The 16313-nt window shown below is 38.5% G+C and overlaps 1 protein-coding gene across 2 annotated transcripts in view; it reads left to right on the forward strand.

Annotated features, from left to right (window-relative positions):
- The window catches only part of PHF20 (PHD finger protein 20), a 39836-nt gene extending 23615 nt beyond the window's left edge, over window positions 1-16221 (forward strand). Inside the window, exons 11-18 of one of the 2 annotated variants that reach the window (XM_053393854.1) lie at window positions 197-295; window positions 906-1070; window positions 7207-7382; window positions 8910-9045; window positions 10792-10987; window positions 11455-11854; window positions 13140-13311; window positions 14352-16221. In XM_053393854.1, coding sequence (XP_053249829.1) covers window positions 197-295; window positions 906-1070; window positions 7207-7382; window positions 8910-9045; window positions 10792-10987; window positions 11455-11854; window positions 13140-13311; window positions 14352-14494 — 1487 coding nt within the window. In that variant the 3' untranslated portion in view covers window positions 14495-16221. The remainder of the gene's footprint in view (window positions 1-196; window positions 296-905; window positions 1071-7206; window positions 7383-8909; window positions 9046-10791; window positions 10988-11454; window positions 11855-13139; window positions 13312-14351) is intronic. The other variant, XM_053393855.1, reaches the window with a different exon arrangement.
- Window positions 16222-16313: the final 92 nt, after the last annotated feature.

A 16313-nucleotide genomic window follows, 5' to 3' on the forward strand; every position in this document is an offset into this window, starting at 1 on the left:
ATGCATGGGTTCGCATACCCCTAAACATTTTGTGAATCTAAGTTTGGCCTCATTGAGGGGCAGTATTTCAATATGTGTAGGAAAATGAGAGTACTCCTAAACATTTTTTTTAGAAAAAAAGCACTGAGTATACCTGAGTTAAAGCTTACTATTTTATCCTGTAAGAAATAATATAGATTTTTAAAATTCTCTTAAGCTAATAAAGAAAAGGAGAAGAACAAAGAGAAAAAACCCAGAGACATTGTAAGATCAAAATCAAAGAAGAAGAAAAAGAAGAAAAAGAAAACAAAATCAGGTAATAATGGGGGATATGGCTTCATTTAATTGTCTTTCCTTTCTTGATCAACGTCATTTTCTTAGCAGAAAACACTACTAAGACAATGTTACACTGGAGACATCAGTGTAAACAAGTATATATGCAATTGTCTTTTTAACAGAGAAGTGTCACTGTTTGCTTCAGAGACAGGTGATGATGGCATCTAGCAGAGGACGAGGCAGATCAGTCCAGCCTCTGATTAAGCTTGTATTCTGTGACAATGTTGTTGGACTCCAACTCCTGTTAGCTCCAACCAGCATGGCCAGTAATCTGGTTACAGAGAGATTTAGTCCTACAATGTATGGAGGACACAGGTTTCCCACCCCTGTTCTAAGAAGAGACCCTGCCTCCTACTGAATGGAGAGCAGAGCATCTTAGCATTCGGGAGTGGTTGTTGGTGATGGGCAAATAATGTGGATGGGGGTCTATACTTGTAGGCAGAGGAGCCTACAAGTATGAACACTATCTACACTAACTACTTGTTTGTTAGAGGTGTAGAACCAGTGCAAACATAGTACTGTTAATTCTTTAACCATGGAACCTTGGGTATATTCATTTTTAAAGTGTTAACACTTCCTAATGTTTACAGAGCATTCAGGGAGTGAAGAAAATGTTGACTTTCCCCAAGATCTTTCCCCTACAAGATCTGCCATTGCAACGAGATACAATTCAGCAAATCGGCCTTGTGCACATTCGAGTACGCAACTGCAGGGTGCTGATTCTGGGCATCGTAAACACAAATCAAAAACGAATGGTGAGATTGATTTAGTTTCTACATCAATAGTCTTCACTTTAGAACTTTGAAATGCTAGTAAAGGAATTGAAAATTTGCCAAGACTTGCTGCCTAGGATGGAGCACATTGACTACTGCAACAACGCATTATCATACAGCATGATGTATTTGCCTTGCAGAGACATGCCAGCTCAAAGACCTAAGACTGATTTATCAGTTTTAGTTAAAGGGATTCTTTAGCTATCAGTTTTAGTTAAAGGGATTCTTGCTATTCTTCTTCAGCAGGTTTGCTTGAGCCTGGCTTGTTTTTGTAACTTTTCCCTTTCTTCCAGTTTTCTGTTCTTTAGAAGTGTTAAATTTGGTGTGTTTGCAAATAATAGTAAGTCAAGAAGCTTGATTTAATAACTACTGTGCAAAAGCTTCATGCTGGTGCATGCAACCCAGTTCTGCTGTGCAAAAGCTTCTGTTCTGCTCCTCTCCTGGCGTGAGTTGATACGCTAACCAGGAAGGTGATAGCTCGGTGTTACATCCAAATATGAAATTTTGGTCTGTTGCTTCATAATAAGCCCTAATCACTGTCTACTCTTAAAACATGGTTTGTTGTTGACTTATTAATTGTGGCTTGTTATTGTCCAACAAACCATGGTCCTGCGTTTACACATAAAGCTAAGCTATCCTCATTGTTTACTGTGCCAAAAGAGGAGAAAAGCAGGTGTGATTGGGCTGCATGCACAGTATGGCTTTACTAAGATAAGCTTGGCTTATCATGTCAGAGTGCAGCCATTGTTTTACACAGTTGGGTACTATGTGTCCATTCTCTGTATTTGTTGATGGCTTAGAATAGCCAGAACTAAGCAACAGTGTAGAAAAGGGGGGAACCACCAATGAATATTGAACAAATGTTTTAGAAGCACCTGAAGCTTACACAGAATTTTAGGTGTAGGGTAGTACTAAGGAAAGAAGTATTAAGGTGAGTAAAGAAGAATAAAGGTGAATATCCGGAGGGGATAAATTCTCTGCCTAGCACAACAAAAGCTTGCCTTACAGCCTAAAAAGCAATGACAGAAGCAACTCAACTGGCAACTCAATATGGCAAGGCTGATAATATCCGGGGATCTTAAATAGCAGCATTGGATGTTAATACACAACTGCTAGCACCTGTGAAACACTGTTGAAGCTGAGAAGTTTTTGTAAGAGGTAAATAGTAAAAACCAGACCATATGATCAGCCCTGAAGAAGAAGGATAGCACTGAAAAACAGGCATAGTTTATACTTTATGTAGCTGCCATAAATATCCTTGAACCATTGATACAGAAAGAACATGGCTAAAAATGACACTCAACTTTCTTTTCCTGGTCCCGTTGCACATCTAGACATGTCCATGTGTAGTTATTTCAGTGAAGGAGAAGGCATCCTAATCTTGATAATTTCCTCCAATTTGCAGATAAGTTGTTCAATATATGACTGTTAATTTAAAGAAGTATTGTTAAGTACTATCTGATGCTTCTATACACTAATAGTTTATAGATATATTAGAAAATATTCAGTTGTATTAACAAAAGATCCAGTTACTCCCTAGCTGCATCAGCCGGTAAAGTCTTTGTGCTACAATATCGCTTGCCTCTGCATTAGTTTCCCATATAAAGCTTTGACTTATAAAAGTATTGTGTTATGGGCATGGGGTATACAGGTGTGTTTTGTGTGAGCTCAGAAGAAAAATGATCACCTTATTACTTGTGGGCTATTGTGGAAAGAAGGTTGTTTATCTTGTAAAGAGAACAGCACTTTAAGTAAACTAATTGTATATGGAAGTCGGTTCCTGTTTTTTCTTTTGGATTTGTCTCATAGTATTTAATAATATCTGAAAGCATTCTTACAACAACTGTGAAGAATAACATTTTTTTGTGTATTCGAGTCCTTGTTAATAGAACCACACTGTGGCCTAGTGTGGCTCAGAATTGTGTTCTTCACTGTTCCTAGATCAGCCACTCATCTATGAACATTAAGTCCTTGATACATATTTTAAAATGAATTGGATTCCACCAGTTTCCATTCTAAATTCTTGCATTTAAATCATTTGTATCTTTCCAGAATGCTCAACCTTCAGGCTGAAATCTTCTAGATTTGGTTTCTGCTTAAAGGTGACTTACATTTTTCTAATCTTAAACCAACCTTTACCTACTTATAAGAGGTAATGTCCACTGCTACTCTAAAGCAAATTAGAATTTGAGGTTAAATGCATTTTCCATTTCAATCACTATATGACATCTTTTAAAAAGCTGAAGACTTGAAAATAAGTTCCCCACAGCAACTTACTTTGGATACAAAAATTGAGAAATTATATCTCTAGATCCAGATCTAATTATTTCCTAAGCAAACTCATTGAAATCATAGGGAACTTGGAACTTTTTGTTGGAAACCACCTAAAGAGATGCCAAACCTCAATGACAAATTAAGTGTGTGTAACATGAAAATCACATACCTCTGTTATTGGAGAGGAATTTTGTATTTATTCTGCTCACTTACTTTAATCTACTTTTCTGTTGCTTCCCACATTATTCTCTGTGTGCGCTAAAATGGTATAATAGTCATAAGGGATATGATAATATATTTACTACATTTTTTGTTCCTCTTACTAAGTTCTCACTGCTGTAATAGCTGTTTTTCATAAGTGTTTTTGTTCAGTGTAAGAAAAGTAGAAACAGCCAGTTTAATCAAACAGCACTTTATCGTCTCTTGAAAACATAGATGATATCTTAAAGAGTCATGCAGTTGTGAAATTGAATGTTGTGTGAGTGGACATCCTTTCCTCCCCATGTGCTCCCAGAATATTCTCCTGAGGGTTGAAGGACACTCTGGAGTAGATTTTTTTAAAAAATAAATTTTTATTAATTTTCCAAAACAGTCATACAATTTTGTCCAAATTTTAACAAAGTATTATTTTTGGTCTTCCTTCAGCTTCTCTGGTAATCATCTGTATTTACCCTTCAATACGCATTCCTTTAATTGCATTGCCATTTGTCTTCCCTCCCTTTTCTATTTTCTTTTAACAATACCTCTTAAACTTTTACAGTGCTTCTTGAAACCCCACTAGCGTTGTTTGCACCTCACATATATTTTTCAGATAGTCTACGAATTTTCCCCAATCCTCGATGAACTTTTGGTTTCGAGCATATCTTATTTTCCCAGTCAATTTATCCAGTTCCGCATAGTCCGTCAATTTCATTCTCCATTCTTGAATCGTTGGTATTTCCTCTTGTTTCCATTTCTGGGCCAATAATATTCTTGCTGCCGTAACTGCATACTGGAATAGTTTACAGTCTTTTCTTCTTATTTCTTTCCCTGTAATCCCTAAAAGGAAAGCTTCTGGTTTCTTCACAAAAGTGTATTTTAACATCTTTTTCATTTCATTGTATATCGCTTCCCAGAAACTCCTTACTTTCTTATATTCCCACCACAAATGGTAAAACGTTCCCTCTTTTTCTTTACATTTCCAACACTTATTACATGTTTTATACATTTTTGCCGATTTTACCGGTGTAATATACCATCTATAAAACATTTTCATAACATTTTCCTTCAACCCCATGCATGCAGTAAATTTTAAATTTTCCTTCCATAATTTTTCCCAATCTTCAAATTGAATATTATATCCAAAATCTTTGGCCCATTGTATCATTACCAATTTAACCTCTTCATCTTTCGTAAACCATTCTAACAATATCTTATACATTTTTGACAGAGTTTTATATTCATTATTTATTATCTCTGTTTGGAACTTTGAATCTTTTTCTGCATAACCACTTTCCTTTATATCTTTTTTAAGCATTTCATTTACCTGAAAATAATGCAACCAATCATACACATAATCTTTAACATAGTCATATGGTTTTAGTTTCCATTTTCCTCCTTCTTTAGTTATTAATTCTCCGTATGTAGCCCATTTCCCTCTCATATTAATTTTCTTTACACACATAACCTCTAACGGAGATAGCCAATGTGGTTCCAAAAGGTTTTTATACCTGTCCCATACTTCTATTAATGAACTCCTGAAAATGTGGTTCCCAAATCCTTTATGGACTTTCTTCTCATCACTCCATAGGTAGGCGTGCCACCCAAATCTGTTATCGAAACCTTCTAAGTCCAATAATTCCGTATTTTCTAATTTATCGTATTTTTCGCTCTATAGGACGCACTTTTTCCCTTCCAAAAAATGAAGGGGAAATGTGTGTGCGTCCTATGGAGCGAATGCAGGCTCCTTGGCTTCGCCGCGACGCGCCTGTCCTGGAAGCCGGAGGGGGAACAGAAGGGTCTCCTGTTCCTCCTCCCGCTTCGTAGCGACGCGCCTGTCCAGCGAAGCCGGAGGAGGAACAGAAGGCGCTGCGCCTTCTCCCTCTCTGCGCAGCGCCTCTCCTGTGAAGGAGAGGCGCTGCGCAGAGAGAGAGAGAAGGCGCAGCGCCCCTTGAGCAACGCGCCTGTCCAGCGAAGCCAGAGGAGGAACAGAAAGGTCTCCTTCTGTTCCTCCTCCTGCTTCGCAGCGACGCGCCTGTGCTGGAAGCCGGAGGAGGAACAGAAGGGTCTCCTTCTGTTCCTTCTCCAGCTTCGCTGAAGGGCGCTGCCCCTTCTCCCTCTCTGCGCAGCACCTCTCCTGTGAAGGAGGGGCGCTGCGCAGAGAGAGAGAAGGCGCAGTGCCCCTTCAGCGACGCGTCTGTCCTGGCTTCTGCTTTAGCCCTGCGCAGCCTCTTTGGGCAGGGGGAGCCTTCATCCCGCTGCCCTGAAGAGGCTTGGCGCAGTTACCCCAGAAGCCAGAACAGCTACACGGCATCCCAGAAGCCAGATCCCTCTTGCTGTTCTGGCTTCTGGGGTTCAGAATAATTTTTTCTTGTTTTCCGCCTCCCAAAACTAGGTGCGCCCTATGGTCCGGTGCGCCCTATGGTGCGAAAAATACGGTAATCCATTCCTTTAAAAGACAAGCTGCTTCATAATATAATTTAATATCTGGCAGGGCGAAGCCTCCCCTTTCCTTCACATCTGTTAATAATTTATATTTTATTATCGGCTTTTTGCCCTGCCAGATATACCTTGAAATCACTCTTTGCCAATCCTTAAAAATCCCTACCCCATTAATAATGGGGATAGTCTGAAATAAAAATAACATCTTTGGAAGCACATTCATCTTTATCGTAGAAATTGTGCCCCAAAAGGACAGTTTCATTCTACCCCACACCTCCAGGTCATTCCTTATTCCTTTCCACACCTGTACATAATTATTCTGGAGCAGGTCAATATTTTTAGGAGTTAACCAAATTCCTATGTATTTTACTTTCTTCACCACCTCTATCTCTGTCTGTTGTTGCATTATTTCTATCTTATTATGGACACTCTGGAGTAGATTTGGTACAGTTAACAACAAGTGCAGCACTTTTAACTTTCCTCAAATGAGTAATTGTCAGAGCATCCAAGGGCACTATTGATCTGGGGGTTGAACCTTTCTCCTGCCCCTGGTGATCCTTGAGCCTTTGCTTAGTTTTGTAGTCCTCAAGAACAGAAGCAACTAACCACTGCATGCTGGTCTCTAGCTTTAGAATCTGTTTGCTTTAGTGTCCCCTTAGGAACCAGTTTTTGTGTAGATGGAAGTGGTGTAACCATTGCTTCCATGAGTAGGCAGTATAAGCAGATTACTATTGGGCTATGGCCAGAGAAAATACTTGGTGTCAGAAACTTTCCTTGCAGCTACCCAGGTTACCCAGGAGCAAGTCCTTATTACTTGATGGCAAGCTCCACAGAAAAAGTAAGCATGTGTAGGGTTGTAGTTGCATGTTGACATGATCCAGGCAAAGCAAAGCATACAAATTTCATTGATTTCAGTGAGGCTGGTTTCCTTTTATTACATTGTTTCTTGGCCCAGTTTTCAGTCAAGAAATTGAGGGTTTGGCTGGGTTTTACCTTATGTCTCGCATTTGTTTAGTAATGGATACAAATTTAACAAAGAATCTGAGTCTGGCACAGAAACACAATTTTAAGCATAATCTGGAATGTGTGAAAGTCTTATCAATGGATATTCTTTTGCTAACATTGTTTAGAATGACCACCTCCTTTGGCAGCTTTCTGGAATTACTCACACAGATTTTATTCCTATTAAATTCTTTGCACACAGAGGATGATACCTTGAGTGAGTCATCTGCAGATAGTTTGCTTTGGAGCGACGATGACTGCAGTCAGGACATTGATGTAACAACTAATCCTGATGAGGATCTTGAATACGACGATAATGACTTTGAAATTGTTCGGTGCATTTGTGAAGTGGAGGAAGAAAATGACTTTATGATTCAGGTACATGGTTGTAGATTGTGAGTGTAATGAAGTAAATTGAAACACATAAGTAATTATCAAGTACAAATTGAAGCTTTATTGATATATTTATGGATTTGTATGGTTCTACCTTGCTATATTTTCATGAAAGTCTAGGTTGCATATTTGTAAATAAATAAATATATTGCAGTGCTCTCCTGCATGCCCAAACAGTACTTAATTAGGAAGATTCATTTGTGGATGTTTTATAATAATGTGTGTGGATGGATGGATGGATGGATGGATAGATAGTAGATAGATAGATAGATAGATAGATAGATAGATAGATAGATAGATAGCAGAGAATCCTCATTACCAAACCCCAAAATGGTGATGCTATGGAGCTTAACTGTTACCTGAAATTGCTTTATAATAGAGTAGATGGTGTCAGATATGAAAAACTTTAATTGTTTGCATTTGCCTCTTCTTCTATTACTTTCTGACTTCTTTTATTGTGTTGAAAATATTAACTCTAAGAATGTTCTGAATTGTTCTTACCTGTAACCCTTGCTTGTGCATTTCATGCTTAGGTGAATGCTAATGTAGTAGCACTTAGAACAAATTCTTAAGATTTTAGAATGACATAGAGCTCTTTTAATCTTCCTAAGAAAACCCCCAAAATTCCATTACTGTACAAACATGTTGTGTCCTCCCTCCCTGTAACTCAAGGCTGTACTTCGCTTGTGCAAAGAAGGGGTAGGCATTTTTCACTCAGGAAACTGGAGAAATAAGCCCTCCTCCCTACCATCCAAGTTTACCTGGCTTGTTAACGATAATGGTGGTAGCGATAGAGGATGGCCTACTTCTCCCATTCTGATGCCTGGCTTGGGAGCAGGTAGTGATGTAGTCTTTTCATTTAACATAGTCCTGAGGATGACATATCGAAGTCTCCTGGTATCTGGCTCACATTCCAGCCATTCAACTGCTGCTAGAGCAGCAGTTTAGATAAATAGGTGAGGGAGATGCAGGCTGAGAGTTTTGAGATTCATAAGAGGGAAAGACCAGAAGATCCTGGTGGAAACAGAAGATCCATTAATAACACAGGAAAAAATGGGATTAGATTTGAAATAGTTCAGTTTATTGAGGGAAATAGTTTGGTATGCTTAGCTTGATACAGCAGGTGTTGGGGCCGATTTGGCCTCCACTAGTTCTAATACACAAGACTATATGTCGTATTTTCCTTCCAAAGGTGTTACATTCACATGGGAAAACTTAAGTTTTTGCTTCTGACATAATTTCTCTATAGATATATTGACCTGATATTTCCTGATTAATTTTCTTGCTACCTGATTTCCATGTTGCATAGTTTGTAATTTTCCAGTTTAAGGGGAAAAAGAATAATTTCCCATAACAACTCTTCTCTTTTTCATTTATTCTGTTTGTAAAAGAAATATGCATCAGCAATATACAGTCATGTATTTAGGCCTCTAAAATACCTTTAAAGTGTTTGTTTGTGTGTGTGATGCATACTTTATATTGATCTAGTTCTGTTTATTTGACTTACAACAGTGTGAAGAATGTCTCTGTTGGCAGCATGGAGTCTGTATGGGTCTATTAGAAGATAATGTACCTGAGAAATATACCTGCTATATTTGTCAAGATCCTCCAGGTACAAAGATTTCTAAGGTTGCAGAGTCTTCTAATAGTATGTAGTAATTATTATTATTATTGTCTTGTCTCTTTTAAATACGACCTATTAGATTTTGTTATTGACTTGTCTCCTGTTAATTTGCAAGTTTACATTATTATACATCTGAAGTGATTTCCTTGTCATTTAATTCATACTGTTTGCAGCATTCCAAATGAAACAACTTACAATGATTGTAATGGAAGTGAGGTAAATAACTTATTACTCCCTTGGTTCCACGACTGCCATTCTGGGGAGACCAGTAGTGCCAGAGGCTACCAGGCATGTTCCTTGTAACCCCGGATGGGCGTGGTTTCCAGGGATCCAAGGCAAATGCTTGCAAAGGGAAAGCAGAGATTGCATCCAGTTTATCTGTTCCTCCCTCTCATAGCACACACATAGCATGAATCAAGTGACTATAACATGAGAGGTTGGAATAACCCTGAGAGTTTGGGCTCAAATGCATTCAGGACCCCAACAGCTAAATTTTATGAAGACTCTTAAGAATAGAAAAGGAAGGAAGGGGGCAAATGGAAGAGGCAGAAAATAACAAAAAGAACATTTTAGTTCAAGTCTCATCTATTCCAGTATAGCTACTTTGATAAGGGCTTCTGGTCTCCTCACATATAGCAGCAGATGGTCAGTTGAGGAACAAGAGACTGTTTGGCAACAGTCATCTTTTGAAGAGTTTCTGACCTAGCTGGGTCTTGATTGACAGGTGGCTGTATCCAGCCAGTCAGAAGTCAATCGTATCCCTCAGGGACGTAGCTTGACACCTTATGGGAAATGCATTATGCATTATTATCGACCAAATCTCCATCTCCCTGCCAGACAGAACCTATTCTGTTTGCATATTCAAGGGGAGATGTGACTTCTCCACTAAAGGAGAATGGAGAATAAGCAATTTGGGGCCCTCACTGCAATGACAGTTGTATATAATAGCATGTGGAAAAGAGGTTAAACTGACCTGTTTTCAGCCAAATGACTTCTGTCAGTATAATTTGTACCTTTTGAAAAGGAAAAACTGTTCTTGTGCCTCTAGGATACAGCTGTGTAGAGATGGTGACCAGAATACACCACTGCAACAGGAGAGCCCAATTCTGGCTTTTCCCTTCTCTCGCACTCCTCACAAGGAAGGTGCTGCTGAAACCAAAACAAACTCACTGTCACAGCAGCACCTATCTTTTCATTGCCATAAGGAAACAGGTTTTTTTGTGCAGTGGCGGCAGTAGCTTTCTCCTCACTTGGAGCCAAGGATTTTGTGTGTTTATATTCAAGTGCAAAGATGTGGTTAACTAAGTTTCAGATAAAGATTTCTGTGTGTGTGTGTTTATACAGAAGAAAGTTCCACTATGTTCAGTGGGCTAGTGTAGATCTGATTACATCCTTTGTGTCTTTTACCAGCTTCCAAGCCTTCTTAGACTGGCTTCAAATGAAATTATGCATCATAGGACTTGCATTTTGATACTCGCTAGTTTTTACTTTAGTTAAACAATATCCAATTCACTATTTTTTTAAAAGCCAAGAGAGAATTTGAGTATTACTAAATGTCATCCTTGTTTGAAGCAAATGGGTGGGGAATAGATTTTTTTCTTTTGCAATCGCACTTTAAAGTTGACTTTGTACTATTCCTTTTTAGAAGTTACTATTATTGGGGAGTGGGGGAAGAGAATAAAGATTAAGTAGTAGAATATGATAATTTTTTGATCAAGAGTTTTCATATATTTACTTTTGTAATCTTACCCTCTCATTATTCTGCTTCAGGTAAGAGATCCAGTTTGAAATACTGGTATGAGAAGGAGTGGTTATGCAGTGGTCACATGCATGGCTTAACATTTTTGGGAGAAAATTATTCCCACCAGAATGCTAAGAAAATAGTTGCTACGCACCAACTTCTTGGCGATGTGCAAAAAGTGATAGAAGTACTGCATGGACTTCAACTGAAGATGAGCATTTTGCAGTAAGCATTGTTTTTGCAAGTTCTCATTTGAATCATACCGCTAGATTTTTGAATAAGCAAGTGTGGTTAGCATTGCAGATCTCTGTTGTGTATGGCGTTCTGTACTGTAGACTTGAATTTGTAATAGGCTAGTGTGGCCTTGCTGCTAACCCATCTTGAGAACTGGACACAGTGACCTTCCATCTCATGTGCTTTTCCCCTCTTCTAGTATAGCTGCAACGGGAGAGTTCAGAAACTGTCACTTGGCCATGCTGATCTCAACTATAGTTAGTTGAAATAAACCAACTTTAAACCATACTTTATTAAGCTGACCATAGTTTATTGACTACAGTTGACTGCACACTTGACCATGGTTAATCTTAGCCGAAGTGAAAACTTCTGATGTTCTTGGAGAAAAGGGGTTGGTCATCTGAATTGTCTGTAAAAGTTTTTAGTCTTGACTCCCACTTATTTACTTTTTTCATCAGAAGCAAAGAACATCCTGACTTGAAGCTCTGGTGTCAGCCTTGGAAACATCTTGAAGTAGATGAAAAATCACACAGCACGCGCCTCATTCATATTGATGAAAACTGTTGCAAAGAGGAGACTACAAGTTACAGAACTTTTAATGGAACCATTGAGAAACCTTCAACCATTCCTTCTGTAGAGGAATCATATATCACTAGTGAACACTGTTACCAAAAACCTCGAGCCTACTATCCTGCTATAGAACAGAGACTTGTAGTAGAAACCAGAAATTCAGACATTGATGATGGTGTCAATAGGATAAGAGAGAATGGAGATGATACTATAGTAGAGAGATTAGGATGGGAGCTGGATAGAGAAATACACAAGTTTGAAAATGAATCGAAACATAACTACTCTAAGGTATGTTGCATTGAAGTATTTCTGAGTTTCCGCAGCTGGGAGAAGGAAAATCTTATCTCTAACACAAATAGATATGATAATCCCTGCACAGGGAAGAGCCGAGCTTGTATATGGAGGATGAGGCAGCAGACATGTCCATGCAACTTGGAAATTCTGAGTAGTTGCTAATGGAAATAGAAATATACATATAATACATTGCTGGCCAACAATAGAAAATAAAATGCAAAGGTGAGAATTGCAGGCTGTATCTAATGCTGCTCCTTGCACCAACAGAAGGCTCTTTGATCAATTGTAGAGAAAACTGGAAGGGAAGTGATTTTCCCCACAACTTAGACTTTTCCGGAGGTTCTCTTAACTCCTTAAAGTAGATTTTGGACACATGCAGAGGGCATCACCCGGAGGGGGAATCGGTAATATCATCTCCCTCCCCATTCCACTGGCAAAATCCTCTGCTGAATCAAAAAGCCTTCTGTCAGCACAAGGGACTCCATTTGATACAACCTGTGCAACCGAAAACCCCTCACATCGGAAAATTGTGGTGAAATTTCAGAGTATAGACTATTTGTCAGGAGAGCTGTATAGAACTAACGTGCCTATCTATTATTTAGAAGGGTTACAGTCTGTTCTAATTTGGGTGTCCCTTTTTTTTTTAAAAAAAGAAAAGTTAACTAGCTTTCAGAGTGGAAGTATTTTCTATATAATACAACAGTATTTTTACTCTGTGATTCTCTTAGGCCTTACTTCTGTGATGACTGTATATGAACCATATATTAAGACATATCCATAAGAGTACACAAGCTTTAATATGTGTTGTTTTAATGTTTGTGTTAATGCTCCATATTATTTTCCAAACTGTACTCTGAAAAACAGCTTGTAGTCATAAAACCCAGAGTTCTGCTGTATCTGACAAAGGAACTTAGTGATATACAATTGAACCTTGGTTCTCGAACCTAATCCATTCCAGAAGTCCGTTTGACTCCCGAAACGTTCAAAAACCAAGGAGCAGCTTCCAGTTGGTGCAGGTACCCTGGAAACAGTAGCTGACAGCCGCATCAGACATTCGGCTTCTGGAAAACGTTCGAAAACCGGAACACTTCTGGGTTTTCAGCGTTCGGGAGCCAATTTGTTCGTCAGCTAAGCCGTTCGAGAACCAAGGTTCCACTATATCTATTTATACTTTGTCTTTTGATCCAGAAGTAGCCCCATTTGTAGAGCCAGATTTTCCTTTAAATTACATTGACTGATTTAATGCCTATAAGCATCATGAATTTGTGTATTTTGATAGGTAAGAGAAAAAGTCACATCAGAGGAAGCTATTGAAGTAAAACTGCTGGAGAAAGACAAGGAAGGAGTTGTGAACTCCCAGCTGCAGTGGCAACTTAACCTTCTGGCCCACGTTGAGTCTCTGCAAGATGAAGTTACTCATAGGATGGATTTAATTGAAAAGGAGCTGGATGGTAATGATTTGTTCTTCCCTTTTCTACAACCTTTGCCAGCTTACAAAGTTATCTTTCCAGCAGCTGGTGGAGCACGAGACTCTTAATCTCAGGGTCATGGGTTTGAGCCCCATGTTGGGCAAAGAGATTCCTGCATTGCAGGCGGTTGGACCAGATGACCCTTGCGCTTCCTTCCAACTCTATAATTCTATGTAACATGTAAACGCATTCAAATTTCCTTCAACCTCTTTCCTAATAATTCTTTGGCATAGCTGCCATGCTCAGAATTCATATTGTCATTGAGCTATCCACCACAGCCCAATATATGTCTTCCCTGTGTAGCCATTGCCACTTGAAATCCCAAGAGTGTACTTGGGAAGTTACGATTTTTTTTGGCCTTAATTGTGCACCACTTTATAGTTTTGAATCCCATTTGCCATTTTCTTGCTCATTCATCTAGAATGAGGAGAGTCTTTTGGAGCCGTCACAGTCTCCCTGAATTTTCACTAGAATAAATCCAGATAATTTGGTTTCTGCAAATTTGCCCACTTCAGTGTTCATCCCTAATCCAGGTCTATGGATGAAGAGGTTAAATAGAGGTTCCAATAACACCATCACTCCATAGTGGATAAGTGGTGGGAGCTTATTCCTGTTCTCTGTTTTCTTTTTAGCCATTTACTAATCCATAGCACTGCCTGCCTTCTTACTCTATGACTTTACTTACAAACCTGAGGGGAACCATCCTGACAAAAAGCTTTTGGCAAGTCCAAGCATATGATCCTACTGGATCACCACATCCATGTGCTTATTAGCAGAATTTCAAAATGTGATGAGGCAGAACTTACTTCCCTTTGTAGAACCCATTCTGATTTGTTCTTTTTATATACTTCGTTTTTCTAGCAGATACCCTGGTACAAACGTTAAGCTAACTGGCCTGTGATTTCCCAGAGCCTTTTTAAAAAATTGACATTTTGTTGGCTATTTTCCAATCCTCTAGTACAAATTAGTTACCAGTGACTGATGTGTGCACATTTTTAAACATTATTCTTTTTTTCTTCCAGTTTTGGAGAGCTGGTTGGATTATACTGGAGAGCTGGAGCCACCAGAACCACTAGCTAGACTCCCCCAACTCAAACATTGTATAAAACAACTCCTCACAGACTTGGGCAAAGTGCAACAAATAGCACTTTGCTGTTCCACATGATACTGGAGACTTCTACGTGATGGCTGGAGCGCATCACATGAATTGATCACTCTCTGTTAAATGGAATAGCATGCTTGTTGCATGTGATGCAGAACTGACTTCAGGGAATTGTTTAGGGACAAGGGTCACTCTCCAGAAAAGTGATGGGGTTGCCCTTACCTTTTGTTCATTTGGCTTTTGCTAGGCATTTTTAACATTATGGAAAGGGATTTAGTCTTGTCTTCAGAGGCTAGGAGCAGGCTGGTAAGACTTTTCACTCCTTGTATCAAGTTGTTGAATTCAACATTCATGTTCTTTGCATACATACACTGACAAAATTGTGCCACTGGAGAACAAAGTTCTAAGAGCCAAAAATGATTAGTTGACCAAGGCTGTAAATTACATTCTGCATAGTTTATTTAAATAACTAGTGCACCAGACAGTCATACTTTATTTCTAATGGTTTATGCATAACCACAGTATTTAATCAATAGAGAAGACGTTATTTTCAAGCCTAGCAAGTATGAATGTCTAATTTAATTGTAAACTGTTACAAGAGGTTTGCAGATTATGGCCTGAAACTTGTCTACTATTTTGAATAGATGTAGTAGAAGGTCACAACTCGGTTGCACTTCTTTTCTTAGTAAATGATTGTTTTCCGTATTTATCATGTCATTGTAGCATGACTTAAGGTACTGGGAAACCCTTTTTTTGTTGTACTTCTGTACATTCTTGAATTTCTAAAACTGGCCATGCTGTGCCTCTCATGACCTAGTGCTGATGAGACACCCTCATGGCAGGGGACAGGACGGTCGGTGAGATATAAGGTGTACTACAGATTCAGATTTGTCTGTGATGGACACGGTGTAGTTTTCTACCCTACTGTTAATAATTGCCATTCCGGTTATAGTTTGAAAAGTAGTCTTTTTCAATATTATAAACTTTCTCATTGTAGAGACTTGTAAATGTGTGGTTTTGGGAATCAGTTTATTTTATATTTGTGTAAATGGAACCTCAAGATCTATGCATGAGGTACTGTCCCCAAAGCATGGGGGCATTATGTTAAAACAGTATGTTTCAGAATCCCTTTTTGTACTTTTATTTAGTTTCCTTATTTGTATTATTTGTGAGATCAAAGTGAAAATGCTGCTTATGTTGAAGCTACATTATACAGTACCTTTTGGAAACATTGGTGTATTGTAAGTATTCGTTATGTTTTTAAAAAAGGTTTGCCTGCAGATCATATTTCCATAATTGATTTTTGTGTTGGACAACACCTGGGGCAAAAGTTACTTCAAGCTGGACAAGAATGGACTATTTTTCATTGATGGTGTTCTGAATGTTGAATTTTTTATTACCTTGATATCAGTTGTTTTTGACACCACCAAAGTTTTAAAATTAAAGCACATTTGTGAGTTGAAGATCTGTTAAGTGACAAATTGATAATTATGGATATAAATCTGTAATGTTTATATGCTGCAGAATTGATTATGTAAATTTCAGTTAGCCAATGTTTGTCATAGGAGTAACAATTACTTCAGTTAACATTTTGACCAGCTAATTTTTTCAGAAATAATTATTACACTATTCTGAGTTGAAACGAAGGCTTTTGTGCCAAGACTAATTTCAGGGAATAATTTGTCTCCAATTTATTGGCACTTATTGATATGAGTGTAACATCTGTACAGCAGATAAACTTATTTTGCTGTAATAATTTGGAATAAAGCTTATGTGACCATTAAATGACACCTGGCTGTCTCAAAGTAGCATAGTGCTTGTATTACGGGAGTGTTCACAGAAATATTTAGTTACGTAGCCAACACCACATTGTGAACAATGA

Source organism: Podarcis raffonei, chromosome 6 (assembly GCF_027172205.1).
Source record: "Podarcis raffonei isolate rPodRaf1 chromosome 6, rPodRaf1.pri, whole genome shotgun sequence".
Classification (NCBI taxonomy): Eukaryota; Metazoa; Chordata; class Lepidosauria; order Squamata; family Lacertidae; genus Podarcis; species Podarcis raffonei.